Below are 27,686 nucleotides of genomic sequence, written 5' to 3' on the forward strand. Positions count from 1 at the left end.
AGCAGGAGCTGGGCTGGAATGAACTCCTGCACGTTCATTTTGGCTGCATAATCTTCCTCGGAGTTCACGTATTTCCCAGCGAACACCAAATGCTAACAAATTTCAATTCAGCTGAAAAAAAATATATTTTCATATTAATTCTGCTAACCTTAAACCGACACTCACCAGGCAGTGCCATTTCCATATATTTGGTTAGCTCTTTTTGTTCGAGAACTGCTGACCGGTTAGCATATTTTTCCTGACAAATTAAACACAAATAAAAAGCTGCTTTTTCAGCTAACTGTGCTCGCTGGGTTTGCAATACCCTCACGGGTCATTCTGGGGCATTCACCGCATAGGTGTGTACCTCACGAAAGATGTGTCCACATCTTGATGAGGTATGACCAAATTGCTGATAGTTGAAAGTTGAAGCTCTGCGCCAGGTTATCCTTCTTCTTACGTAATCGAGACCATTCGACTTGGAATAAAGCGTGGAATCGAATGAATTTCCCTATGGAAAAATGGCTCTCAAATCTTAGTCGCAGTAGATAAAAAGAAACCTAATGCAGATTTGGAAAGGTCATTTTATTGTGATTCTTTGCTTTATTCCAATGTCTGGTTAGCAAACTCCCGCACCTTCTTCTTAATTCCCCTCATCAGATTATTGACAAGATCTTCTCCACGGGCTCTGACGACGTTTTTCCATTTTTGCTTGAAATCAGGCAAACTTGGCTGGTTTAGCCTTTTTCCTGAGATCCTCCTTCAAAATTCCCCAATAGTTTTCAATAGGACGCAGATCCGGTGTGTTGGGCGGATTAAACTCTTTCTGCACATATATGACTCTATTGTCGTTGAACCACGCAACCGTATCCTTAGCGTAATCAGTAGACTCTCGCTCAATCGCCTCTCTTTCAATCGGGCGAAAAATTTTTTTGATAATTTTCACGTTTAATTATGAAGCTAATTTGCTCAAATTCGCTGTAGTTCTTCCTATTTTATCGTGATTCTTTATAATTAAACGCTTTTTGTGGAATTTACAAAGGCTTTGACGCCCAAAACTATCGATAAACCGGATGACATTTTTCCCCAAATGCCCAATTGAGAGAGAGAGTCTACTGTAAAAGGGGCCGAAACTGTTGGTTGTCGCCACCGGGATAGGTTTAGGAAGTTTCCTCTTCCATAAAGATGTAAGCTTGCTGATCAGCGTCGCCTTGCTCAAGTACCTTTCATCTTTCGTGTTCGAAGACAAGTTTTCAGAGATTAAGAGACTTTTTCACAGAAATAACTCGTCGCCTTAACAACTTTGCAAAACACGTTCGAATTGACTGACTAATTTACCTGAAACATTTGAGAAAAAAAAGGATGAGAAGTTTGATTTCATGAATTTTTTGATCTAAAATTTGTAGACCGAACCCGAAGCCTTTGCCACGATGCGAACACAGATCTTAAAAGGAACATTTTAGGAAATCTCTGAGGAATCAGCGATTTTTCCATGGTAATTCTACAGGATTTTTAATGGAAATGCTCTATCGGGGTGTTTGATAAATTTTTTTCACCGTCTATTTTTCTCAGAGTTGCAAAAATTTCTTTAATTAAAATATATTTTCATGTTTTTTATCAATTATAAGAATAATTTATTTCAGTTTTAAAAAAGATTTATATTCTCGTTCGTTAAAATGTTTAATTTTAAAATTATGTACTAAAAACCAAAGTCGCTGAGTTTTAGTACTCACTCTCGCCAACTTCACATCCCTGGAGCCGCCATAGCGGAGAAGACGAAAATTTTTGTGTGTGCTGCAGAAAAAGGAAGAATTTATTGCAAATATTAATGGTTAAAGTGAGTGGAAAAGTGTGAAAAATGGAGGAAGAGTGCGATAAAGTGCTGCACAAGGTGTTGCAGCAGGAGGAGATTGACCAAATTCCCCTGGAGACGCGCAAGAAGTTGGAGGAGTTCTATGAGCAGCGTCTCAGTGAATTTTATACGGCTAAAGCCCTTCAATTGAATATTGGTGAGTCTTTTTCTGCTTCTCTTGCCGGATTTTCCGGCCCAAAAGTACTCTGGGCAGGTTCTGGGATGTGCAGTTGTGGGATTTGTGGAAGTTTTACTGCCACGCAAGGTGAACTTTTGGGCTTTTTTCGGGGTGACTTTTCATGGAGTCTCAACATAACCTCAAAATCGGAGGCTTCGGTGGCATTCCTCCATAAAGACCCGTCTTTCAACTCCTTGAACTCCCTGAACAGATTAAACAGTGCAGTAAATCACTATATCTTTGCTAGTTCTGGTTGCAATTGGGTTATTTTGTTTGATTTTGCCCTGAACAGAAAACATCCGCCAAGATTTGGAGACGAAAAATGGCGATTTCCAAGCGAAATTGCAAGACAGCGAGGCCAAACTTCAGTCCTACGAGGAACTGATCAAGGAATTGAGACAGCAGCTCGATACCACACGCAATGAAGTGCTGAAGCTGCAGGACACCGTGGCCAAGTATGAGACGGAAGTATATGACTGCAGGAGGGAGAAGAATGCCGCTGTGGACGAGCGGGATTCCCTTCTGAAGATGGTGGAGCGCCGAAATGGGGAAGTTGAACGCCAGAAGTCTGATATCTCTGCCCTCGAGAATCAACTCCAGGCGGCAATTGCTGCCAAATGCGAAGTTCTGGCCAAGATGGATGACATCGAGAGCAAGGAGGTGAGTCTCAAGCTTTTTATTCAAAGATTTCTCTAATAATCCCGGGAATCTATTAATCAAAAAATTGAATTCAGAAATTTTTCCGATTAGATAAAAAGAGAAAGTAAAAGAATCACAAAGAATATTTAATTTTACATTGTTTTTGGGGATTTTCTTGATTTTTTTGGGGACATGAAGCATATGCTGCATGTGAATTTTACAAAGATTGCAGCGCTATTTGCGGTGATTTGACCAAGTTTCAATGTACTGAAGATTTTTAAAGCAGAAAAAATCGATTAAATACCAAGATTTGGTAGTTAAATCAAGATATTCGAAGGGTAGGGGAGACTGGGGCACATGTAACCATTTTCGATAGATGCGAATTTTAGGTGATTTTCCAAGGACATCGTGATTTTTTGGAAAATATTTCTTAGCTCATGTTTTACCCTTGGGTATAGGCAATTCGTCGAGGGTAATGCGAATGCTGGAAAACAATTGAGTTTTCCATAAAAATAAAATTTGTGTCACTGTGCATTTTTCTCTTTTCACAAAATACCTGGGGTAGAAGTAACCACTTTCTGGGGAGGATGTAAACACCTTTTTTCCCACCCTTGAAATTAACTTTGCACCACTCTCGATTATTTTAATTACTTAAGAGATATATAAAGACTGTATATTTTTCAAAAAATCACGACATTTTTTACAAAGAATAATTAAAATAGCAAAAAAACTAAAAGCATGCATATCAAAGACATTTTTCAATGGATTTTCTCCATATTTTGACATCATGTGACTTTTTATTGAACACAGCGCCACCAATTTTTTTCGTAATCTATGAATTATAGATATTTCGCATGAAGGTCAATTTCCCGCTCTTTTACCTACTCATTTTGTGAAATTGAAATTGCCTGATTACATCTACCCCAAATGCTGTTTTCTGACCAATTATTAATTCTTTTGAAATAATGAGAATCTCAATTTGTCTAGTAAATCCATAAATATAATCCTAAAAGATGTAGGAAAGAACTGGTATTGCTACATTTCGATTATTTTACACAGTTTTTAATTTCCAGGTGGAAATCCAAATGACCAAAATAATTGAAATATCAACATTTTCTGGAAAAATGATTTTTATTTTTAAAGTATTAGGATTTTATTGACCAATTCTTCTGTGGACATACATCCCCATGGTATCCATGAATGCTTATGGGTTTTATCCTCTGGAGTCTTAAAATTAATGAAAAAAATCACAGTGGTTACAACTACCCCAGTTTACTACTGCCCCAGTTCCCCCTAATGTATATTTTTATAACAAATTGTCTTAGCTTCTATTCGACACATTTGGTTGATTTTTGATGGCGTAAAAAAAATAGATTGTTTATTTACACAATTGATGGACAATTCTCCTTATCTGACATAAAAAAAATCAAAAGGAATGCAGAGGTTTACAAAAATATCTAGAAATCACAGGAAGAATAGAATAAAATGGGCATCAGAAAAACAAGCACCAGTAAGCAAAATATAGGAAGTTGATATATAAATGTCTTTTAAATATCTTGCACAAGATCTCCCTCTGAATTATAAGAATAAATTTTTACCAGAAGAAACTTTAAATCAATTTTAAATAAATCTTTCGTCCCATTGGGAACCAAGGATATCCAAGAAAACATTTTTTTCTGTTATACTAGGAAATATAAAAAAAATCTGGTTCTTGTATATAATTTTCTCCTCCAGAGAAGCAGATTTTTCACTACATTTCGTCATTTAAATCAGCATTTGTCGTAACTTAATTTTTTTTTTTATTTTGAGATACATACATCTTTGGATTGAGCGTAATTTTGTTTATTAAAATCACTCGAGAAAAAATATAACCATAATACAAGCATTTTAAATGAAGAGATAAACTTAGAACAATTTATTGTAGATGGCGCCTCTTAATTCTACGAAATTCAAATGTTCTAGAAAGTTGTAGGGGAAACTGGTCTGCCTTTGAACGAAAAATGATGTTCAAAATTTGAGATTTTTTTCAGAGTAAACTACAACATGAGTTTTACTTTGCACTACAACAAAAAATTCTCTCGTTCATTGAGCTTCTATGCTTACCCCATTCAGGACTCGCAAGTCCTTAGTTTTTCCTGGTGAGGAACTTCAAAATGTGATGTCGATATATTCAAAGGCAGCCTGCATGGTCTGCCTTTGAATGTGGTTGAGGCAGCCTTTGAATCTTAATTTTTCACTGAGAATATTAGGGCTGTAACATTAAACGGTCCACAATTGATTAGTATGAACTCTAATACACTTACTAAAACCATCACTGTAGTCAAAAGTCATTATACAACAACATTTTTTACACAAAGCACTGTTTTTCACGTGAAAATTTGCAAGAAAAAAGCCATTGCAGTTGACAATTATCAGCTTGAGTTGACAATTGTCAGTTTGAAACATCCCGGTCGGAGCAAGAATAGCATGTTATAAGTATTTGTATGACATTCTTCAGGCCAAAGTAGGAGTTCTATTCTGCTCCCGAACAGGAAGCTGTCAGATGTTTCAATGTATGGAAAGAGAGGATTCAAAGGCACATAACATTAAGATTCAAAGGCTGCCACAGAGCAATATTTGCAAACTTTTATCACCCACAAAATTTGTCTCATCTGAATCAAAATGTATTTGGAGAAATACCATCCAAGAATAACCTTTTATGACTCACAATAGAAGATTTGTTCGAAAAATTATTTTGATTATGAAAAAACACTTGAATTATGGAACATCAAAATTAGAGTTTAGAGCTCAGTTTCGTTTTTTTGCCCTAGCACCTAGAAAATAAGAGCTAGGGTTTGCATTTTTTGATGACTTGTGAGGATTATGAAAAGCTATTTAATAGTTAATAGGAAAAAATTTATGCTTTAAAGAAAAATGAAAAAATTACAATATTCAAAGGCAGACCACTTCCCCCCGCGCTTTGTGAGAGCTTTAAATTGCGCCGACATTCATCAAATTCGGCCAAAACGAACCGGAAATATGGCGTTTTGAATTTTATTGACTTTGTTCCTCCTTATTGTAACCACAGAGAACCCATCCAACTTTTTGGAAACTTCCTAGCCTAGACTACAAATACTCTAAAATTTGATCAACTGTCACAATGACGTTTTTAAGAAAACTAAGTTTGAATTTTTGCGTTATCGCAGCGCCACAAGTAGTGAAGTTTTGAACTATTATCTGAAAGTGCTCATCGAAACGAACCTTCAGACTTAAGTCAAAATGTTGGTTAGAACCGGAGTTATATGGGCTTTAGACCTAAGGCTTAGCCATATGGCGTAACTTCTCTATTTTCTTATCAATGAAGATTTTTTTGGAAAATTATCACTTAAGATTGGACAACTTGGGCAAGTGATCCATTAAATTTTGAAAAAGGAATAAAAGACAATATTCTTTTAAAAGAAAATGATATATTAGTAAAATTTTTCGATTATAAGTCCCTTAAACAAAAAGCAATAATGTCTAGCTCCTCATAAAGGAGTTCCAGCTCATGGTTCGTCCGTACACGGTGCTCTCCTTTAACTGTTTCCCTCAGTGGGCCATAAATCCATCTCAGCATTCGTCGTTTCGAGAACGGAATATTGCTGACAGAGCATGGGAGCACCTATTCCCAGCTGCAATCCGCTCATTGAGTTCCATTTTCACACTGTTCTCAGAACTCACAGTGGATCCGAGGTATTTGAAGTTTTTGACAACTTCAAAGTTCCAATAATCGAATGTGAGATTCTGGTGGTATCTTGGTGCCGCGGGGTCCGTTGCCATGTATTTTGCTTCCCCTCGTGGACTATGAAAATGGTTAGTTCGGGGAAAATCTTTCTTGAGTCCTTTACAAATCGTTCTTTGACAGCTATACATCTTACATAGCATTATTGAGAAAAGAGAAGTTCATAAAATTATTCTACCTTTCTCCCAAAAATTGTTACCTTTACCAAAATTTATTCAATGATATAGCCCTTATTCTTGGCTAAATGTGCGACAAATTTGCTCAATTTTCTTTGCGCAATTTGTTTAAATTTAACAATTGCTATTCAGAATTCTTTTATTGATGGAATTTTAAAGTTTATTTCTACAGTAAATAGACAATTTCTTTCGAAAAAGCGATTTTTGACGAAAATCGTTCCTAATGTGTATATGTCTTAAGTTAGGACAATTGCTGATTCAAGCGACGAGTTGTTAAAAATGCATTGATTCTGGTCTCGAAATGAGAAAAACGCTGAAATCTTTGTAACAGGATGATAAATAAGAAATGTAGGTTAACTTCATGCAACCAATGTTATTTTGAAAGCAAGGATGTCTGCAGTCTTTTAATTTATTAATTCACAAATTTTATATAATTATTGATGCAAAGTGAGGTTATACCAAAAAATACGAACTTTTTTTTAAAGTCAAAATAAGGGATGTTTTTTTTTTTTTTGGATAGACACTTTCAATTTGCATTCCAAAAGTGAATTGCTTTAGGAATCTTTCGTGAAATATTCCGTGATATTTGTCCAAATTAGGCAAGCTTGAACTTCAAGGAGAAGCGTATGGATCAGGAGAAGGAAATGCTGAATAATCAGATTGTGACCCTGAGGGAGGATTTGAATAGGAATATTGCCGAAATGCAGACCATTCGCCGTGACAATACCGTGAACAATATCAAGTTGGAAACAAAGTTGACAGAGAAGACTGAAGAATTGAAGATTTCGCAGAATACCGTGGCACATCTCGAAGAGGCAAATGCATCGTTGATGACAAAATTGGAGGAATTGAATACGAAACTGAAGCAGAATCATGAGGAGAGTGATAAGATGATTATGTCGTATCAGAAGGAATTGTCAACTAAAATGAACCTCGTTGATGTCCTTAAGGCTTCGATCAATGAGAATCAGGATCAGATTAAGGATTTGAGTAATTGCATAACAGAATTGAAGAAACTGCTGAATGAGGCAAGTGAGAAGAGCGGAGAGTTGGAGACTAAGCTAAAGGGTATTGAGTTGAAGCATGCTGAAGAGTTGGAGGAGAAGGATTCGACCATTCAGCAGCTCAGGCAGGAAATTGAGCATGCCAATGAGCTGTTGAAGGAAGTTCAGGAGCAAAATATTGAACATGCAATGCAGCAATTGGCACCATCGGCGGCGGCTTCGAGTAAATTGATCAAATCGGGAATGACACTAACGGAGATTTATTCGTTGTACGTGAAGACAACAGAGGAGTTGCAGGTGACGAAGAAGGAGAACAACAGGCTGAATTTGCAGATCAGGACAATTCTTCAGGAGTTGGAGGAGAAGGCACCATTAATAAGGAAGCAGAATTTGGAGTATCAGAAGATAGAAGAGGCCAACGCGGAGTTGACGCAACAACTGGATGAATTGATGAAGCAGAGAGTTGAATCTGCGGATGAATACAATGGAACAATTGCAAAATTGAGTTACATGGAGAGGGAGAACAAGAAATTGAAACAGAGTCAGGCTGACCTTGGAAGGCAGGTGTGCTTCCTGGTGAAGGAGATTGAACAGATGCGCGGTGGATTTACGTCGGAACCAGATCAGAGTATTACTTCGGATATGTCAGCCAATGAGGTGATTTCGAAGAAATTGGTGACATTTGGAGATATTCAGGAATTACAGGAAAACAACCAGAAGCTCCTCAATGTAGTGAGGGATTTGAGTACGAAGCTCGAGGAGATGGAAGAGGCTGAAAACAGTATGGACAAGGCGTCGTATGAGGCAAAGATTGCCAACTACTCCAAGAGACTCAATGAATTGCAATCTGCTCAGGAGTATCAGACACAGATGATGACGATTTGTATGCAACAGAGAGATCGTTTCAAGAAACTCTATCACGATGTTCTCAAGAACAGCGGGAAGGCCTTCAATCTCGATGGATCACTAAGTGGACAAGATCAAATGGAAGGAATGGAAGAAGAAACTCCTCTGGCTTCCAATAGCAGTGTAACGTCCAATGAGAATTCCCTCGTGAAGGACAAAAAGATCACTGAACTTGAAGGGAAACTCAAGGAATCTGCTGAACAATTGAAGACACTAAAGGAAGAGTACGAGAACTATCGCAAGGAACGTACGACGAATGAGAAGATGCTCAATGAGCAATTTGAAACAATGCGCAATGAAATACTCTCTCTAACATCATCCAATTGCAAACTAATGTCAACTGTCGAATTTAACAGTGAGCAAATTAAGCTGCAACAGAAAAATCAAGCCATGTACAAGAAACAGATTGAAACACTTGAAGATCGTAACAAGAATTACGAGAATTCCATCGTGAAGCACGAACAGACAATTATGATTCTCAAAGATGAGGTCATCAATTCCCAGACGAAATGTTCAAGGGCTGAAGTGATGGCGGATAATCTCAAGCAGGAACTGAGGATCCTGAAAGATTCAGAATCTAGATTGCAACTCGAACGGGAAGCTTTGCATCGGGAACGTCACAGTCACAATCTCCTGATGAACAATCTCGAGATGATCAAAGCGAGTTTCGAGAGATCAGAGACTGAGGGAAAACTTCGTCTGGAAACGCGTCTCGATGAAGCAACACGTGAATGCTCGGCACTGAGGAGGCGTCTTCAGGAGGAGCAAGATCGTTTCCGTGAACTAGTTCAAGATCTCGAACGACAAACTGAGACAGCAAAGAAGCGAATGAATGATGAGTTGTCTCAGGTTGACAAAATCCGGGATGAACTACGTCAGAGTCGTGAAGATGTCATGGCAAAGACGAAACAGATTGAAGATCTCAGTCACAAACTCCAAGAGAGTCTTACGCCAAATAAAAGTGACAATCCAATTGCTCAAGCACAGAAACGTGTCAAGGAAATGGAGTTCCAAAATAGTGAATATCGCCTGGAGATTGAGAGCCTGCAGAAGGAATTGATGACGACGAAGGAACACGTTCAGCAGTACTGCAAACTGTCGGAGAGTGCAGAGAAGGAACTCAAGGATATGAGTGTTGAATATGAGCAACTCAAAACGACCACAGCAGCAGAAATTTCTAAGCTGAGAGAGAGTGAATCATCCTTAAAGACACGTGTTGAAGAGCTCGAAACAGAGATCTCACTACAGATCACAGGAGCGCAACTCAATGTGGATCAAGATGAGTCAACACAGTTGCGAAAGACACAAACAGAACTGAGGGACGTCCTGCAGAAACTCAGTGAAGTTAATCGAGAACTGAGGGATGCTAGAGATGAGTTGAGTAGCCTAAGGAATTCTCTGCAGAGTGTTGAGGCTAAATATGCCAATGAGATGGTATTGCATTCAACTGATCTGCAAGCACTGAGTTCCCTCAAGGATGAACTCAATAAGCTGAAGGAAACAATGGTTGAGTTCAAGATTCAACGCGACAGAGCCATTGAGGAGTTGGAATGCACGAAACGAGGTTGGGCAGAGACTGAGAAGCATCTAAAAGCTGATAGAGTGTCTCTCGAGGAGCGTCTGAAGGACCTCGATGCCCAGAATGCAGCTCTTCACGATCAAGTTCAAGAACTGAGCACAAAGATGACATTTGTAGGAGTTGGTGCAACTGATGCATCAGACAAGGATGATTCAGTTGCAGATTCATCCTTGATTAACCGATCCCTCAATGATGATGAGGCTAAACCCAATTCTGGGCAGTTGTTGCAAATTATTAAGTATTTGCGCAAGGAGAAAGACATTGCGTATGCTGAAGTTGAAGTTCTCCGAGCAGAAAATACGCGTCTGCAGGCCGAAACGAAGATTGTACAGAAGAAACTTGATGATACAAATACCGCTTTGGTGAATGAGCGTACCAAGTCAGAAGTTGGAATTGTCAGTGCGACGAAACATGAAGATATTCTAAGAAAGGTGGAGACACTCAATGCCATCACAGATAGCAACAGGAGCCTGAGGGAGGAGCGTGATCTGTTGCAGAGCAAAATTAAAGATCTCACAACTCACATTACCACAGTTGAATTGGAGTTGTTCCCATTGCAGGAGAAAAATCGGGAGATACAGGCGAAGATTGATGAAAAGGAGGCTGAGAATACAACACTTCGTGTAGAGGTCACAAGATGGCGTCAACGTGCCAATCAATTGATTGAACGCAGCAATAAAACCAATCCGGACATTTACAAGAATCTGCAGAATGAGAGGGAGAGTCTAGCTAAGATGTTGACGAATGAACGAGAAATTCTCAAGAAGACCACTGAGGAGTTGACAAATATCAAAAATGACAAATCTCGTGTTGACACAGAAGTGACAAATCTGTCAAAACAAGTGTCAACTTTGACGGAAGAAGCCAAAAAACAAAATGAAACACTGAGCAATCTCCAAGCGACCAACACCAAGTTGATGCACGAATTGATGGAGGTGAAGAATTCAATTCTCACCAAGGAAGATGAAATCAAGAAACTGAGTGATGAGGTGACAGCTAGAGATACCCAGATGACAGAAGTCAAGAATAAAGAAATACAGATTCGTAAGATAGCCAAACGCTACAAGGATCTCTATTTTGAACTGAAGAACAAGGAAGAAGGGAAAGAAGGAGAAGCTTCAGAGGAGAATCAGCAGAATCTCAGCACAGAAGCAGGTACATCAAAACAGGAACCTGATCGAGCTCTCCAGGATAAGATTACAGAACTCAATTCACAGCTATTTGCGGCACAGGAAGAAGTTGATACACTGAAGAAGGAAAATGAAACACTTAAGCAATTCCGCGAGAAAGATGATCGTAGTATGCAGCAACTGAAGGAAGCCAAGGCTAGGATTATGACATTGCAGGAAACCAAGGGAGTGATGAACAGGGAATTGGCAACAGCCAAGAGTCAATTGCAGACTGTCGAACAGTCACATGATCTTGTAATTGCAGAACTCAAGAGTCAATATGAAAGTCGACTTGCACGTCTTGAAAAGGATTTGGGCGATGCAAAGGAGAATCAGGAGACAATTTTGCGTCTACAGCGTGACAATGAAGCATTGGTGGTGCGAGTAAATCAACTCCATCGTCAGTTGCAGATGCCTCAGGGTGCCAAACCATCTACAAGCTCAAGCACCACCGAAAAGAATATAAGTGAATGTCCAAGAACTGCCAATGTTAAGCCAATGGCTGGACCTAGCCATCAGTCGGCTACAGTGACTCCATGGAGAGGTGGAGAGACTCCTCTGGCCAGCATTAGACCCATGTCAGTGCAGAATAGGACAGCAGCCGTACTTCCCACCAATGTGGCTACTGTCCAGGGTTCCAGCTCAAGTGTGACAGCTCTCGTTCCGCCTCAGCAACAAGTTCACACAACAGGTGAGTGTTTTTTTTCACAGTTCTTTTTAACAGTCAAGAGATATCTTTTCCAGTGAACGTGATGAAGAAAAATTCCCTAATACCCAACAGTTTAAGTCTAGGATAATTGATTTTCTTGTTCTGACGGTCAACATAGCAATTCTGCATTGGTTATCCATGTTATCTGTTTTAGCCTTGATCTTCGTTAACCTTACAGCAGTCTATGACACAGTAAACCATAGAATCACCCTTTCCAAAATTTATTGCATTATGTTTGGCTGACACACAAATGATTGAAGTTCTATTACAGAATCGTAGATTTTCGTACAGTTTCGTGGAAAAAAATCAGAAAGAGTTTGCAAAGTTTGGGCCTAGGACACTCAGGTTAGTTGTCTACGCCTGTAGATTTTCCGCCACTTCGTGAAGATGTTTTCGCAGTTGATCCCAAGACACTCCAAAGCTACATCCTGAATTTGTTTCAGCTACCTTGTCGTAGGTCCTAGGTCTGCCCCGATGTCGACGCATATCACAATAGCTTGCAGATATTCCATGTAGGCATACTGTTTTTCTTGATGTAACTCTATGGTCTCGTTCGTCGCTTTAGTGCACCCCGGTTACGAGACCAAAGGTTGAAGCAACAGTTTGTCCATTGTATCGCGTAGGTCTCTTCCGTTGTAATCCATCCGTCATCTGAGGTTCTTTGTTGTGTTTTTGCAAGCAGAATACTGTGAAACAGGGTGCAAGCCTGTCACAGGTCAGAAGATTACAGGCCCCCTTAACCAAGAGACATGGATTATGAAGTGATCCACAGTTTAGTATTCACTAACCTAGGACAAGGTGGCTGAATCAAATTTAGGATCTAGCCTTGGAGTGCCTTGAGATCGACTACGAACAACTTGAAGTGGCTGAATGCGTGGTCTGCCAACCTGGAAGTTCTGGACTGGACTCGCGACCTCGATAGCGATAAGCGTTTGAAAAGAAATGGATGAATCTTCACTACTTTGCTAATGCTTCGATCCTAGATAAGATCCTCTTCACGGTCTATTACAATGCGAATTTTACTTCAACACAAGACTTTACTAGGGGGTTCTCCCGAGGCGAGGTTTTCCCCTTAGGTTGCGTTGACCCTTGCAATTAGTTCTAATGTGGATAACTCGTGCGTAAAGAGTGAATAATAGACCATGTTAACGGGTTTTTGTATGGCGTTTTCAAGGCAATAACTCGGGTGAAGCCATGTCGTCATCTCCAACAAGTTCCCATACAGACTACATGCCTGCAACAAGTTCAGCAACTGTTGTTGTAGCTGCAGTTCCTCCAATGGGAACTGCTTCAACGCCCGCCGAGAGCTCTCAGGAGGCTGAGAGTGTTCCTACGGGAAATAATGGAGAGTCCTCCTTTAGTTCAACTTCCACGTCTCAGTTGGTGGTATCTGGAGGACAGCAGCAACAAGCTGTAGCTCTGGTATCACCAAGGGTTGAGGGAGGAAGTTCTCAGAATGTCATTGCGCCTCAGGCAATTGAACAGAGTCAAACACCTAGCACTTCTGGTACTTCGTCATCTTCATCGGCATTGGGGAATCAGGCCGTGATTATTAGTAGTCACCATCAGGCGTCTTCTAGTAGTACGGTGACGACGACTCAAGCGGGATCACATAAGCGTCCGAGGGATGTTGAGGGAGACAGTTCAACAGGGAATGCTGAAGAGGTAGGAGAGAAATCGCAGCCGCAGATGAAGAGGACACGAGTTCAGGCGGGTGAGACATTCCAGGGAGTTAGTGAGTCTGGGCTTGATGTTGAGTATCAGGTGCCGACTTCTTCTCAGCGTGATCAAGAGGATGACATCATTGTGGTGGATTCGGAGGAGGAAGAAGATGATGGAATGGCTGATGAAGGAACACCAGATGATGGTCCGTTTGACGATGAAGCTGATGAGATGGAAGCTTATGAGCAGGAACAGGAGATTGTGAATTACGATGAGGGAGATGGTCCTGATATTGATGAAGACAATGTTCCATCGGATAACAATGAAGTTGAAGTGGATGACAGCAATGAGATTCCGAATCAGTCGGGGAGTAGTTCAAGCAATGGACAAATAGCTCCAGATGCAGGGAGTAGTACGTCACAGGTGGGTCAGAGTAGTCTACCGGAAGTGTCTCCTGAGCAACCCATTGAAGCGTCATCGGGTCAGAGTCAGACGGAAGGAGTACAGCAAATCCAGACGATCAGCAGTGGAAGTGAGCCCGGTTCTTCAACATCCGTCGCGACTCCAAATACTTCCTGGCGTCAGATAACACCACATTCGCGTCAGCAGCAATCGGCTACGCATCTGGTGCTCATACAACAGAGTAGTTCGGGTTATGAGCCAGAAACGGGAGATGAAAGAATTGTTCCCAGCACTCCGACACTTTTTGCCCCAAGGAGAGCTGATGGTTTCAGTGAAGTGATCAGTTCACCACATCCTCAAGTCCCTCATGCTGCCAGATTCACCTTCACCGAAGCCTCACGACCAGGGCAGTCAGCCCTGGTGCCGGGAGGAAATCTCGAAGGAATGGATGACACACAAATTGATCTGTCGCAACTGGATGAATCAAGCGCAACTACAACTGGACGAAGTGTTCCGAATACGCCAAAACTCATCTCGCCTCATGACGTGGACTCGGCTGCTGGTGAGGGATCATCCAGCACAGCTCAGCAACAGTCAGCACAACAGTCGCAGAGTGGTCAGCAATCGCAGGCGGAGCAGCAACAAGAGCAGCAACAGGAAGAGGAACAGCAGGAAGCAGTTGATCTTAGGCAACCCGATGCAGAAGCCGGTACAAGTCAAAGTCAGCCCCAAATAACAATTGAAGAACACGTGGATGATGATGAGAATGACGATGATGAGGATGATGACGAAGATGATGATGATGATGGAAGTGAGTATAGTGATGATGACAATGAAAGTAAGTAAGAATTCTTTTTTTTATTTGACATACTATGTTGTCCTGGGTAGATGAAAATGAATCTGAAAATCTGGATCATACAGCATCAACATCCGAAAGAACCAAGTCTGACAAGGAGGATTCCAATTTACCGAGTGGAGAAGAGCCCGAAGGGACAGATGGAGTGAGCTCGGAGGGAGAAAAGGCGCCTGGTGCTGAAGGAATGGAGGTGAGTTTGTTGCAAACTGTTTCATTTGACTCATCAATAACTATCGATTTATATCAAATTTAGGTTCGAAAATTAATCCGAATTATCTCTTAAAAAACAAATTCTAGAGATAAGAAAAAAAACAATTTCCCACTGAAACCCGTTTCTGCAGCTACTCGTTGAATGATCCTCGAATATTTGAACGAGTTCCGTAAATATTATTATTATAGAAATCAAGAGAAGAAACAGTAAATGAGGAAAATTTAATACTTCAGACTTTGTTTTGCTTGATTTGAATATGGAGTAGTGCGATCGGGAAGGATCTCTAATGCTTTGTTTTGAAGTTCGAAAAATGAGAGTTAACATTGAATTTTGCAATTGGCGAAATCTTTTTCCATTAAAAGGCAACCATCGACAACAGTTTCGGTTGATTTTCGGCCCTAGTTTCGTGTAGCTTTGTAATTTCGAAAGATTGTGATTGCACTTAATGGTTCCGTTCAATAATAATCTTCAGTAGCTAAGCCAAACTTATTCGAAAATCTATTGGGAGCCTAAAGTGCAAGTTCGCGTACTCGACGCTTTAGCGCTGATTGTTCTGCTATTTCGAATTTTCGATATTCTTGAATCTTCAATCGTCAACAACGTCAACGACAGTGTGTAAACGCTTGCAGCAACAAGTAAAATTTGATTTCTTTTGTGGAGTTTCAGGACGGCTTTAAGTTTGAATTGAAGTTCCATTAGAATTAATGTCCTTTTCATGAACTTGCTCAATTTTGTGTAACTAGTCAGTTTATATGTTCGAACTTCCAACGGGTTTTGAGGTAAGTTCTCTCTCTTCTCTCTGATATACCTTCGAATTGGTACAGAAAAATCCTCAACCGGAGACAGCTCCAAATCCGAAAGTTTATTACTTAACGAAAGAAATAAGGATCTCTCATGCGTTATTTTGAAGTTCGAAAAAGGATAGTTAACATAGAATTTTGCACTGACAAAATCTTTTTCCATTAAAAGGCAATCATCGACAACAGCATATTCAAAGAGTTATCGGCACTTCCAAGACTTATTCGTGAATTTCACTTTGACTTTCGGTTGATTTTCGACTGAAGTTTTATGTAGCTTTGTAATTTCGAAAGATTATGATTACACATGATCTTAGCATTCACAGCCGGAATGTAAGAGAAAAGACATTAGAAAATTGGTTTGGAAAGCCAAATAAAATACAATTTTATTTCTCGATTCGCCCGCATGGTCGATGAAGTTCTTCCTCTTCGAATTTCGAAGCATCTCGGAGTTCGAGAAACTTAAGTGTCAACATTATGCCAGTTTTTGCTTTATTACGAGGAAAAAACAGTAACGAGGTTGTTAATGCTCACATTCAGTAATAACGTTTCTGATTTGAGAGCTCTCTCCGGTTGAGGTATTTTTCTGTACCGATTCGAAGGTATATCTGGCTGAACTTACCTTAAAAAATCTTTGGAAGTTTGAAAATTTTTAAACCGACGAGTTGCACAAAAGTAAGTAAGAAAAAGAATAGCCAGCTTGTTTATTTTTCTCGACATCTTTTATATAATTTTTTTTAAATCGCACTTTGGTATAATAGATTCTTTTAGATATGAAAAGATAAGGTTGTAGAAATCGGTGCTATTCGTACCATTTTCTCTCTCAGAAGTAAGATTCCTTCACTGAGAAAAAAACGAGGGTGCGATTAACTTTTTTTCCGCATAACTTTAACACTTTATAGGTGTAAAAATATATCAAAATTTTTTAATGTTAATTTTACACCTTTTAAGTGTAAAATTAACATGAAAAAATGTAACTTTAACCCCTAATACACTTAAAAAGCATAATATTTACACCGATTTCGGATCAATATTGCAAGGTAAAATAAACATTTCCGCAGTGTTATTTTAACTTTTTCGGATTTCTCTCGGTGTTTCGACCCAGAATCAACACTTTTTGTTTTTACACTTGTTCTTTGAAAGAGGTAATTTTTATTGTCTTCGCTGTTTCGGAATTACTTTTTCGTGTGCGTTTGTCTTGGCGTACAGTGGATGCCTTTTGTTCCATCATATCTCGTTGTTTTGCATCCTAGCGTTGTTCTGAGCTCACCGTCAAAAGTTCTGCCATCCTGAAACTCCACAAAACTACACAAAAATCCACTTTCGCAGCAAACGTTTACGCACTGTTATTGTTGACGATTGAAGTGTCAAGAATACCGAAAATTCGAAATAGAAGAACAGTCAGCGCTAAAGCGGCAAGTACGAGAACTTGCCCTTTAAGCTTCCGGTAGATTTTCGAATAGCTTTGGCTTGGTTTTGTGTCTTCGAAAGGATTACTGAACGGTGCCCTTCTAATTCCTCTTGAAACTACTGAATCACTGAATAGCGTGGTATTTCATAGGTATTCCCAGGTTTGTGCGAAAGTTTTGTTCGAAAATTCGAAATTCAGTTTGAATTCTTCGATCAGAAACGACATTTGGTACAAATTGGAGGTAACAAAACCTCCAAAATATTACCAATATGTCAACAACTTTTTTTTTAAATGCGATTGTCACACGGACTATTTTATGTCACCCGGACGAAGAGACCATCGATAAGCCAGAGTCTATTCTACTGTATGCCCCAGGGGCCTCTGGACATTTGATTTTTCCATACGTTTTTGCATAGAGGCACTGAAAACTATTGGCAAGTTTTTTTCTAAAGAGAATTGACCTATCAGTCTGATATATTTCGAAATTGTGCATTAAAAGCTATCTAAAAATACATATTTCATAATGCTCGCCGAAATAATACAAGAACTACGAGGAAATTTGTTTAAGTCGCAGTGCAATATCTGAAAAATTTTTACAAGGAAAAGTGAAAAATATCTTCACTTTTTATTAGGCTTGATGGGCCCCTGGTATGCCCATTGGAAGTCAGGAATTTTGTATTGATCTGGATGACAGCTGTTAAACACTGAAGACATTCAAAAAATATCTTTTCACATAATTTTTATCTGTCAATTTCATGCCCTGAACGTTTTTGAATATTCGAGTCTCCGAAATCCAGATGACAGTTGTCAAAAGCTTGACAAATTCCCAATCATTCGGATATCGAATAGCTGAGTATACTCAATTAAATCTTTGAACTTTTATTCGAATGATTTCTTATTTGAAAAAAAAAATACTCACGATCAAGTGTTTTGTTCTGAGAATTAGATACTATACACAAGAAATGAATTTCTAGTACTTTGAATTTGTTGAAAGTCACTTAAACTTCTAATTAGAAAATTTAATTTCGAAATTTTAAATTCGAAGTTTCAATTATATAAAAAATACAGTTAACCTCGAATTTTTATTCATATTTGAAAAATAATTATAAAATTAGTAGATGAAAAGGGTTGAAAAACATGTAAGAATAGAAAATTTGCTTTTCTAAACTACAACACCGTCATTGAAAGAAACAATTTCGGTCTGATAGAACTTTCTGTAATATGTGATCATAGAGAAAATTTTCGAATTTGTTTTTCAACGCAATTTTCGTTTCAAAATAAAATGATTTTGGAATTTCGAAGTCGAAAATTTACGTTTTCGGAATTAAAATTCAGAATTATAATTATAGAATTTTATGAAATTTTCTATATCCTTACCTGATTACCGGATTGGTAATAAGTCCGATCGGTGATTCTGCAATTACCGATTTGATTGCTAGTCATAAAATTGATTTTCGAAATTTCGATGTCGAATATTTCCATGTGAAAATTTTTATTTTTGGTTTTCATGAAAGTTGAGTATGTTGAAGTCGGGACTCTGAAGCAGTGTGTTCGGTAATAACATTGTCGGGGTCAGGGCCTTTTCGGGAAACATTTTGCTAGTCCATAAACTGAAAGAAATTTATCAAAAGTTAACGGTTTTGACTGAAGTGTCCTTCCAATTTGTGGTTGCAAATGGTTCTTGTAGATTGAGGAGGGGCGCGAAGCAGAAGCCTCCACGAGTATTACAACACGTTCCCGAAGTGCAGGAATGCATCATGGTGTTCAGCAGGTGGCAAGAAGGGCCACGGGGCGCATTTCGCGCGGAAGGACGCCAATTGTGTGGAATCAAGGTGGTGGACGAGGTAAGTTCTCTCAGTTCTTTAGTCCCGATTATCAGTTGTCCCACATTGCCGTAGTATTTTACTTGGCAGGTCGAGATTCGATTGGCGTCAGGGCACAGCCCATGATGCAGGAGCCCAATTCGGTCAATAGAAATACGTTCCAACAGTCACCGCCACGTGGTCAACGTGGTAGACGAATGCGTCGACCAAATAGTGGAGGGTATATGAGGTACTAAAATTTTCCACATAGATTTTATGATGGTATTTGCAACAAGAAAAAAATACTAGCACACACCCCCAAGATATATATATATATAATTTTTAAAAGGTAGAAATGATGTCATATTTTATTCGCTATCATTCTTCTCTTTTTCTATAATTATATATTCATTCATCAACATAGAGAAAAGAAAATTTAATTTTACATTTTTGGAGTAGTGGTGAAGAATTTAGCATATAATAATGAGAAATTGCAGAAAGAAAAAGATATGAATTTCAATAAAATAATGAAGTTTAAATAAATTACATAAATTTCAGCATATTTTAGGTTTTTTATTGCACATTTATTTTTATTTTTTACTTAATTACTAATAACTTTCAAAATGTTTGTTTGGTATTTATTTGGGGACTGCGATCCTTGGCTCACATTTTTTTTTAATCGAAAATTCCGCTAAGCAAAAAACTGTTAAAAATATGATATCTCTGAGATTCATTTTTTGATGTTTGGTTCACGATACTTCTACTACTTAATATACCAATTATGGTGTCTTATTCTAGAATTCACATACTAAATTTGATGCTTATGTATTTTTTAAAAATGATAGCTCGGTATTTTTTGTGTATTGTAAAAACATTTTGTTTAGAGCTGAACAGCTGAGTAGGGAATCTCTTTGGCAGATTTTCCATTGGCTATCAACCAAATACTCCCACTTGCAGCGTCCTTGATTACTGGGATGACGCACTTGGCCACATGCTCCAGTCTGTTGGGTAAAAAATCAATTTAAAATTAAGAACAATACTTGCAAGCGATATTTTCTAGGCGTTCTTGTATTTTGAACCTCTTAAATACTAGAAAATTTCTAAAAGCTTAAAGTGGATTCCAAAAACGGAAGACTTGAATAAATATTCCTATTCAAAAGCCAAAACTCACAAAAATTACAACTTAAGCGTATACTTCGGCCGAGATAGATTTGATTTAAAAAAAATCATTTAAAGGGGATTACGGAAGTTACTGCTTTAATACAGTAGACTCTCGCTAATTCGGCTCTTTTAAGATCGGGCTACTTTTTAATTCGGGCAGCAGTTAAATTTGAAAAAAGTTTGTTGACATTTTTCAAGTGTGATTATGATTATCAAATGCAGCAAATATGCTCAAATTTGCCATGTTTTGTCTCAGTTGTGATGGGATTTTGCATTATTAAGGAGTCGGGTGAAATTTTGGTCCCAAATGCCCGAATTTGAGAGAGTCTTCTGTAATTCAAATTGATCGATCAGAGTCTTTGAGAGTTTCCAGCCTCACAGGACAGTGCTAACACATTTGACAAAATGAGTGCAGTAAAATATTTCCTGCTCTGTTGAGGCATAATTAATCCTTAAATGTAGTTTCACAGTTAGAAGCAACAAATGCAAGAATGTAAAGAAAGGATAGTAAATCATATTCAACAAATACGTCTCTACATAGGGTCCATACACACAGAAGATTTCTCTTGAATAAAATACTGAAACAGCTAACGGTTCATAAGAAGTGCCTTTCAATTCTACCGCGTAAAAATATTTGCAGACATTCGGATGCATTTCAAACATTATTTTACAAATTAGCTCCCAATGGGTAAGCAAATATGCATAATTGTATGTCTACAATCCCGTCAGGTGCATAATCCCGGGACTCCATTGTATGTGGAGTAGTGATGCTATTTCAATGAAAAATAAACATGTTTTTTAGAACTTTACTGTTCTCAAGGGCTTCTACATTATCGACTTTTTTTGTATTGGTTACTGTCAAGACTGTTTGACGGTTTGAGAACACAGCGAGGACTGAGGTAAATAGTCGGGACAGAGACCTACATAAAGAAAGTCGATAATGCAGAAGTGTTTGAGAACAGTAAAGTGCTGAAAAAGTTCTCATTGTAAAGGTCTTCCCATTTCATTTTTCATTGGAATAGCTCTATACTGATGCTATTCAAATGAAAAACAAACATTTTTTAGCACTTCAATGTTTTTAAATGGTTCTACATAATCGACTTTTCGTTGTGTTAGTTCCTATCATGAATGTTTGGTGGTTTAGAACCCGACGAGAAAAGTAAGTAGCAGAAGGAGAAATCGGTAACGCAGAACCACTTGAGAACAGTAAAGTGGTAAAAGATATTCATGACCATGTCACATATAAGATTAATATTAAGATTAATACTTTCTGAATTGCGAGAATGCCAATAAAGGATAGCAAGTGTTTTATCTTGCCTCTCTCTTGTGTGTCGCTCGAAAACTGACCGAATCACAGTTGGCACACATGGAAAATTGCTCGAATTGCTTTGTAATACGATTCAGGAAGCAATTAAAACGAACAGTAATATCTTACTCATCGTATTACTCCACTAGAGTGTACTCTTTCTAACACACGTGATATTCTATTTGAAATTTTGCATACTATATACCTCTCTCTCCGGCTTTTCTTAATATTGATATTAATCTTATATGTGACACCGCGGTCAGAAAAAAGATTTCCTCTTTTCACTTTTCATTGAAATAGCACTATAGGGGAAGTGCTTATAATTTTGGACAGTCTGCATATAAGCATCGATATCCTAAGTTTGAAGTGCCATATTTTCAATACTAATTGACTTTTTTTGTTACTCTCTTTTCAGAAGGATTGTTTAGAAACTTGGCAAGCTATTTATCATCTCATTTTTACTAAAATTAGTTTTAATACGTTTAAAAATGAATTGATATGTAGAGGTGAATTTGACTCTTATTTTGGACAACTTGGTTATTAATTTTTACAACTTGTCTGTAAATTTGGACAGATAATCCGCCTCAACAGGATGCCCATTGTTCTTCATTTTATGAACCAATCTTACCAAGTCCTCTTCCTGTTCATGTAAGGGAAACGTGGAATGTCACAAGAAGCCCAGAGACTTTCCATATCATTCATTAAAGTGAGTTGACTTCGGTACTCCAAGTACGTGCGGATTCGCTCATTCCCTGCCCTTTCCGGGAGCCTTTCAAGGCATTTCTCACTGCATCTCTTTCGTAGAGATGATGCTCCTTTATTTCTCCAGGCATTTGTCCTACCTAGTCATCACAAAAGCTAAAACTTCACGAAATTTCGTGAGAAAAACACCTGTCCAAAATAAGAATCATCACCTCACTGGTGAATGTCTTAAAAAATTTCCCATTTTTCACACGAAAAATATAATTCACAAGACAAATCTCACTTCAGGTCAAATGTACAAATCACCACTAACGTGAATCAAGACAATATTCAATGAATATTCAATAATATCACTCAAAAACAGCGAACAAACTTTGTTAGTACTTCACCAAAACTAAATAAGACTGAAGTAAGCCACGAAGTTCTGTCATATTTCTCGTAAGCAATTGCTCACACTGAATTTTCAACAAAGCAATTTCAACTCAAATCATATTCAAATTTTAACGTATTTAGTGTTAAAATATTCCAAAAAGAACAAATATTTAGATAGAATTCATTATTCATCAAATATTGGAATAAAAATCCATCATTTTAATCAATTTATTTTTAGTGTCCAATGTTATCCTCAAAATGTCCAAAATAAGAAACTGGACAAAATTAGAAGCATTTCCCCTAATGTGGTTTCGGGAGCTCACAACGAAGATCCGTTTATCTTACGCAATTATTGAAGTTATTAAAACCCTTAAAACCGGTCAAAGTAACCCATTTAAATAGGTTAATAAAACCGGTTACGGTTTTTGAAACTTTTACAAACTTATTTTAAGTTTAGCAAGAGTATTAAGTTAGGTCCTTGACATACTTAGGACTTAAGCCGAGAGACGGCTTAGTGAAAAATGATTGAAATGTGGTTTAACCATTATTTCGAAAATTATTACACTAAGCCGTCTCTCGGCTAATCCTCAGGTTTGTCAAGGCCCTTAACTCTTTCCGGACCACAACATATCCAGCGAACGAATTTCAGTAAAACTCACTTTATTGTAAGTCTTAGTGGTCAAATATGATACATTTGTAGAGAAAGAATTTTCTCCGCCTCTGGGAAATTGGAAAACTCATGGGTACTCTCGTCCCCAAAAGAACGAAAAGGAGACAAACTTCAATTTTCCAAAAGCCAGTAATATCAATTTTGTGAATAATTTTTGCGTGTCAAAAGACTCCTTTACAATGTTGATAACTAAAACAAGAAGAATTATTGACCAGTATCTTGTGGGATGTCCAGGAAGTGCTAAAAAGGACACCCAGCACCTGCTTGCCAACAGATTCCTCAAAATATTTCACAGAATAACACTTTAACACACATTTCTCACAACAGGATGTTATTGCAGACAGATTAAGCTTCCTCAAGAGCCAAAAAAACACTTCCTGGACAATCAGAATTCACCAAAATCTGGAAAAACTTCCCTGTAAGCAATCTCCCGCGCTGCCAATTGTCAAAATTATCGGTCATATTGGCAAAAATATCGTTTCCGCTTGGAATTTTCTTACAAGATTGGTGTCAAAAAGCAAATGGCTGGCATTGGCGGGATAACCTTACATTTGACCTCTAGATTTTTGCGGATGAGAGTTCCCATAAAGTTTGAACAAGTTTTTTGAAAATTTAAGAAAAAATTGTTTTTCGAATTTATGTAATCTGTAATTGTTAGTTATCATACTTATGGCCCCGAGAGGTTTTTCCTTATTCGGGTCTAGAAATATCAAAAAAGTCACAATATCTCCAAGGAAGCAGAAAATCGAAAATTCACGATTTTTGACCAAGAATATCTTAGCTCAGGAATTAATTGGGATCCTGCAAAAAATATCCTAGATTTGGACATCCTTATAGTTTGTAATTATCCAGAAGAATCGGATTTTTATCGATTCTAAATAGTCAAAAAAAATTCTTTTTTTCATGGGTACCCAGAGTTCCAAAGGAGACGAAAGAGTTAAGTCCTTTTGGTCTAACCGGTTTGGAACTTTGGCTGAAGGAAAGTTCAACTCGTTCAACCACTCGATTTTTTTCTTCTGTTTCTAATGCTATGCCTTATATTTTCTAAAAAGTACCATAAAACTCCCGTTATCCTAAACCTCAAAGTTTTCTCCTACCTATTTATAGGGTAAAGCGGTCTTCAGACTAAAGGTTTAGCCCAGTTCCCGAAGGTTTCAGAATCCTAAATGGCAGCCAATTTTATTGCTTTTTCAGAATCTGTTAGGTCATTTGTCATTTACCTCCTTTACAATTTAATTCAAAGTTAAATTTTCCAAAACATCTTCACTGATAAGAAATTATAACAGTTAAACCATACGGATAAGCCTTAGGTTTGAAACCCGTATAAGACATACCTAAATTTTAAACCTCGAAAAAGTCGCTCTAGAGGCAGGAAACAAAATATCATTCGGGAATGAATTGGCAGGAAGTCTGGTTTTAATTAGGAAAAGCTATCACGGAAAGGGTAAAAAGAGATTTTTTTTATAAATTTCCTAGATTTATTAGCAGTTACCGCAGTTACTCAGCTCAGGAAAACCATTCAGAAATTTCATATAAAAACATTTTATATGAAAATTAGCTTCAGATTAAATTATTCAAGTATCCCTTCCGTAATATTCGTCCAAAGGTTCAATGTACTTACTTCTGAGGCATGAGTCCTTTGACGTCCAATTGCCAGGCCTTCTCATGATTGGGTGACTTGAAACGCTTGCTGTGGGATGTCATGGCGTTCTCCAGGAGAGCCGGACATACTGCAATCACTCGCACCCCAGTCAAATTGTAGTGGTAAGCATCCTGTTGCGAAAACAGAGAGAAAGAATGATTGAGAACATGTTAGTTTATCCGGCCGTTTATGTCCCTTACTCCGCAAGATCTGGATAGGGCCAGTATGGCGTGCTTGGTGGCTGAGTAAATCGGAGTAGATATTTGAGGTCGAACACTCGTTACAGAGCCAATATTAATGACAACTCCGCCACTTCCGCCATTGTTTCGGCCCATGAATCTCTGTGCCAGCAGAGTTCCTCGGATTGTACCATTGAGATTAACATCCACTTCCAGTTCCCAGAATTTGTCATTCCAAATCTCAGCATTGTTGATGACAATGTGAATATTGTCGAATTCGGTCATTGTGGTCTGGAAGGCTTCCTCGTACTGTGAGTAGTCTGTGACGTCACAGTGGCAGAAGAGGACCCTCTCCTTGCCAAATGTCTGACCCAATTCGTCGGCTGTGTGCTCACCAGCATCGGAATCCAGATCACAAATAGATACCTTACCCCCATGCCTGAGGATTTCCTCACAAAATGTCCGTCCTAGGCCGGTTGCAGCTCCCGTAACTAGGGCCACCTTGTCCGTCAGATCCATCCCTCAACTTTTCTTCTTTGTCCTTAGTCCAAAAGAAAAATTGCAGCAATGCCTTCAGATGAAATTGATTGAGGGGTCATTGATTTTTTAATGTGAAAGAATTTCTCATGCAAAATGCTCGACTCACAGAAACTTCTTGCCAAGTTTCAACTGTTGATGCAGTTGGGAGTTTTTGTCGGGGGTTCCTCTCGATGGTCCAATTTAGGGTTTATTTGAGGAGGTGAACATTTGGGAAAAAAACACAGAGACACATACACCACACACCCTTTTCCTAAAACCTGTAAATATTATGGCGGAGCGGATGCGCGCGCAAGGGATGGGTTTAATGTCGTCCTTCATCCTTGTATATCGCTCATGGGATTGACATGAAGTTCAGGGACGACTTTTGGCCTCGTTCTTGGCACCATTGAATTTTCTGGGGGTTTAATTGAAATCATTGTTCGGAGATTTATTTAAATTCCTTTAAGAAAATGGGATGGGGTGAGCCGGATCAGCAATTTGTGCTCTTTTCTCACGAAATAAACAATGTCGAGGGAAAATTCGCCGTGTACCCGAAAACATGATGTAAAGCGGCAATTTTTTTACCATTCTTTTTCGGTGTGGACCGGTTTTGTTACTAATTTTTTAAACTGGAAATTAATATTGGCAAACCCATATTACGCAAATTGAACAAAAATTCCACCTAGGGTGCTTCTAAATGGGTTTATTTCGAAATGCACCTCACTGTACCATGCACCGGTGAGTCTTGGGAAACCTCCTTTAGTGGTTTGTTCCTGAGATAAATTTTCTCCCCTCTGTTATAATTTCCCCAAATGTGTCTTGACTAAAATAGAACGTCCTGGCAAATTTTATATTGTTACTTTGAAACGTTTCGAACTGTGATCACACGGTGATTTGCAATCAAAACATTTGTATTTAAAGAGTGATGAAGATAACAAAAATTCTGCCACCGAAAGTTCATATTCCCAATTCTTCCTCGTTAAATTGGGAACGCAGATTTGGCTCGTGCAAAATGTAAACACAGTTCATGCTCCGGGCTCCTCAAATACAGGAAGTTCCGCTTTGAAAAAAATTTTCGGGACCGAAAAAATCCTACGAATTAACTCTAGTGACACAGTAAAATTGCATATCTGCAGGAGATATTTTTGTGTGATAAGCTATGGAAACGCCGTGATGTATGCAAAACATTTTCGGCGCCAATTTTTCGGCCTATTTTTCAGCGCTAACGGTTCATAAGAAATGTATTTCAAATTTATTGCGTGAAAAAATTGCATACATTTCGGAGTATTTCAAAAATTATTTTATCTCTCAAATCTGTCTCAAATTCGAACGGCAGCGGTTGAATTCAAAGTATCACTTGTAAGGTTATGTTAAAAAAATAGTGTTTTGGATGATTGAAAATAATATTTCTGTGTTACTTCTTGAATATTTACAAACATTATGATCGTATAAAATGAAAAGAACATACATCACCATGAAGATTTATGAGAAGGTACGGTCATTTGAGTCAAAGGACAATTTAATGTCAAAAATATCCCCTAAGTGTTCGATTTTGCAAGACTCTACTGTAAGCCTCCAATAGTAGGCTATTCATTTCAAATTCTTTCAGTTCGTTTTCTCTCAAGCCGGAACTCCCTGTATGCCTGGATCTCAGGAACTTTCCTAAGAGAAAATTGCATTTTTAACTTCAAAATAATGTTTTAAAAGAAATGTTAGATCAAAAACACTTAAAACTTTATTTGAAAAATTGGAATAAATCCTTTTAATCCGTTTTTGATGATTCTAATTGGTTCAGATAGTTAATAAAATTTTCATTACCTATTCAAAAAGTGAATGTTAGATTTATTTGTAAGTAAAAGATACAAAAAGTAACCTCAATTTTTATTTAAAACTCCATTCAGAAGTTCTAAGTTTTTATTTGAAATTCCCTAATAATCAATTTCCAAATATGGACTTTTCTTGGTTGAAATTTGATTAAAAAATTCAAATTAAATTAAGAAAAAAATCCACATTTACAACTTAATAAAATGAAACTGATGGATT

General features: G+C 38.1%; 2 protein-coding genes across 8 annotated transcripts; one reads left to right on the top strand and one right to left on the bottom strand.

Annotated features, from left to right (window-relative positions):
* Nucleotides 1-1,728: 1,728 nt before the first annotated feature.
* Nucleotides 1,729-19,654, top strand: LOC129802968 (nucleoprotein TPR). Of its 7 annotated transcripts, none has more exons than XM_055849230.1 (7): nucleotides 1,729-1,988; nucleotides 2,302-2,669; nucleotides 7,184-11,933; nucleotides 13,126-14,853; nucleotides 14,937-15,061; nucleotides 18,978-19,134; nucleotides 19,189-19,654. In XM_055849230.1, the coding sequence occupies exons 1-7, from the start codon at nucleotides 1,838-1,840 to the stop codon at nucleotides 19,347-19,349; spliced, it is 7,440 nt and encodes a 2,479-aa protein (XP_055705205.1). In that variant the 5' UTR covers nucleotides 1,729-1,837; the 3' UTR covers nucleotides 19,350-19,654. The 7 variants fall into 7 exon arrangements, with proteins under 7 accessions (XP_055705205.1, XP_055705207.1, XP_055705203.1 ...); XM_055849232.1 differs by having other exon boundaries at nucleotides 19,204-19,654; XM_055849228.1 differs by having other exon boundaries at nucleotides 13,126-14,826; nucleotides 14,904-15,061.
* On the bottom strand, nucleotides 19,432-26,053 carry LOC129802969 (15-hydroxyprostaglandin dehydrogenase [NAD(+)]-like). Its single transcript, XM_055849236.1, has 4 exons — nucleotides 25,771-26,053; nucleotides 25,146-25,695; nucleotides 24,925-25,076; nucleotides 19,432-20,093 (listed from the first exon to the last, which is right to left on the bottom strand). The coding sequence occupies exons 2-4, from the start codon at nucleotides 25,641-25,643 to the stop codon at nucleotides 19,973-19,975; spliced, it is 771 nt and encodes a 256-aa protein (XP_055705211.1). The 5' UTR covers nucleotides 25,644-25,695; nucleotides 25,771-26,053; the 3' UTR covers nucleotides 19,432-19,972.
* Between the last annotated feature and the right edge of the window lie 1,633 nt (nucleotides 26,054-27,686).

The sequence above is a fragment of the Phlebotomus papatasi genome, chromosome 2 (assembly GCF_024763615.1).
Source record: "Phlebotomus papatasi isolate M1 chromosome 2, Ppap_2.1, whole genome shotgun sequence".
Taxonomy (NCBI): Eukaryota; Metazoa; Arthropoda; class Insecta; order Diptera; family Psychodidae; genus Phlebotomus; species Phlebotomus papatasi.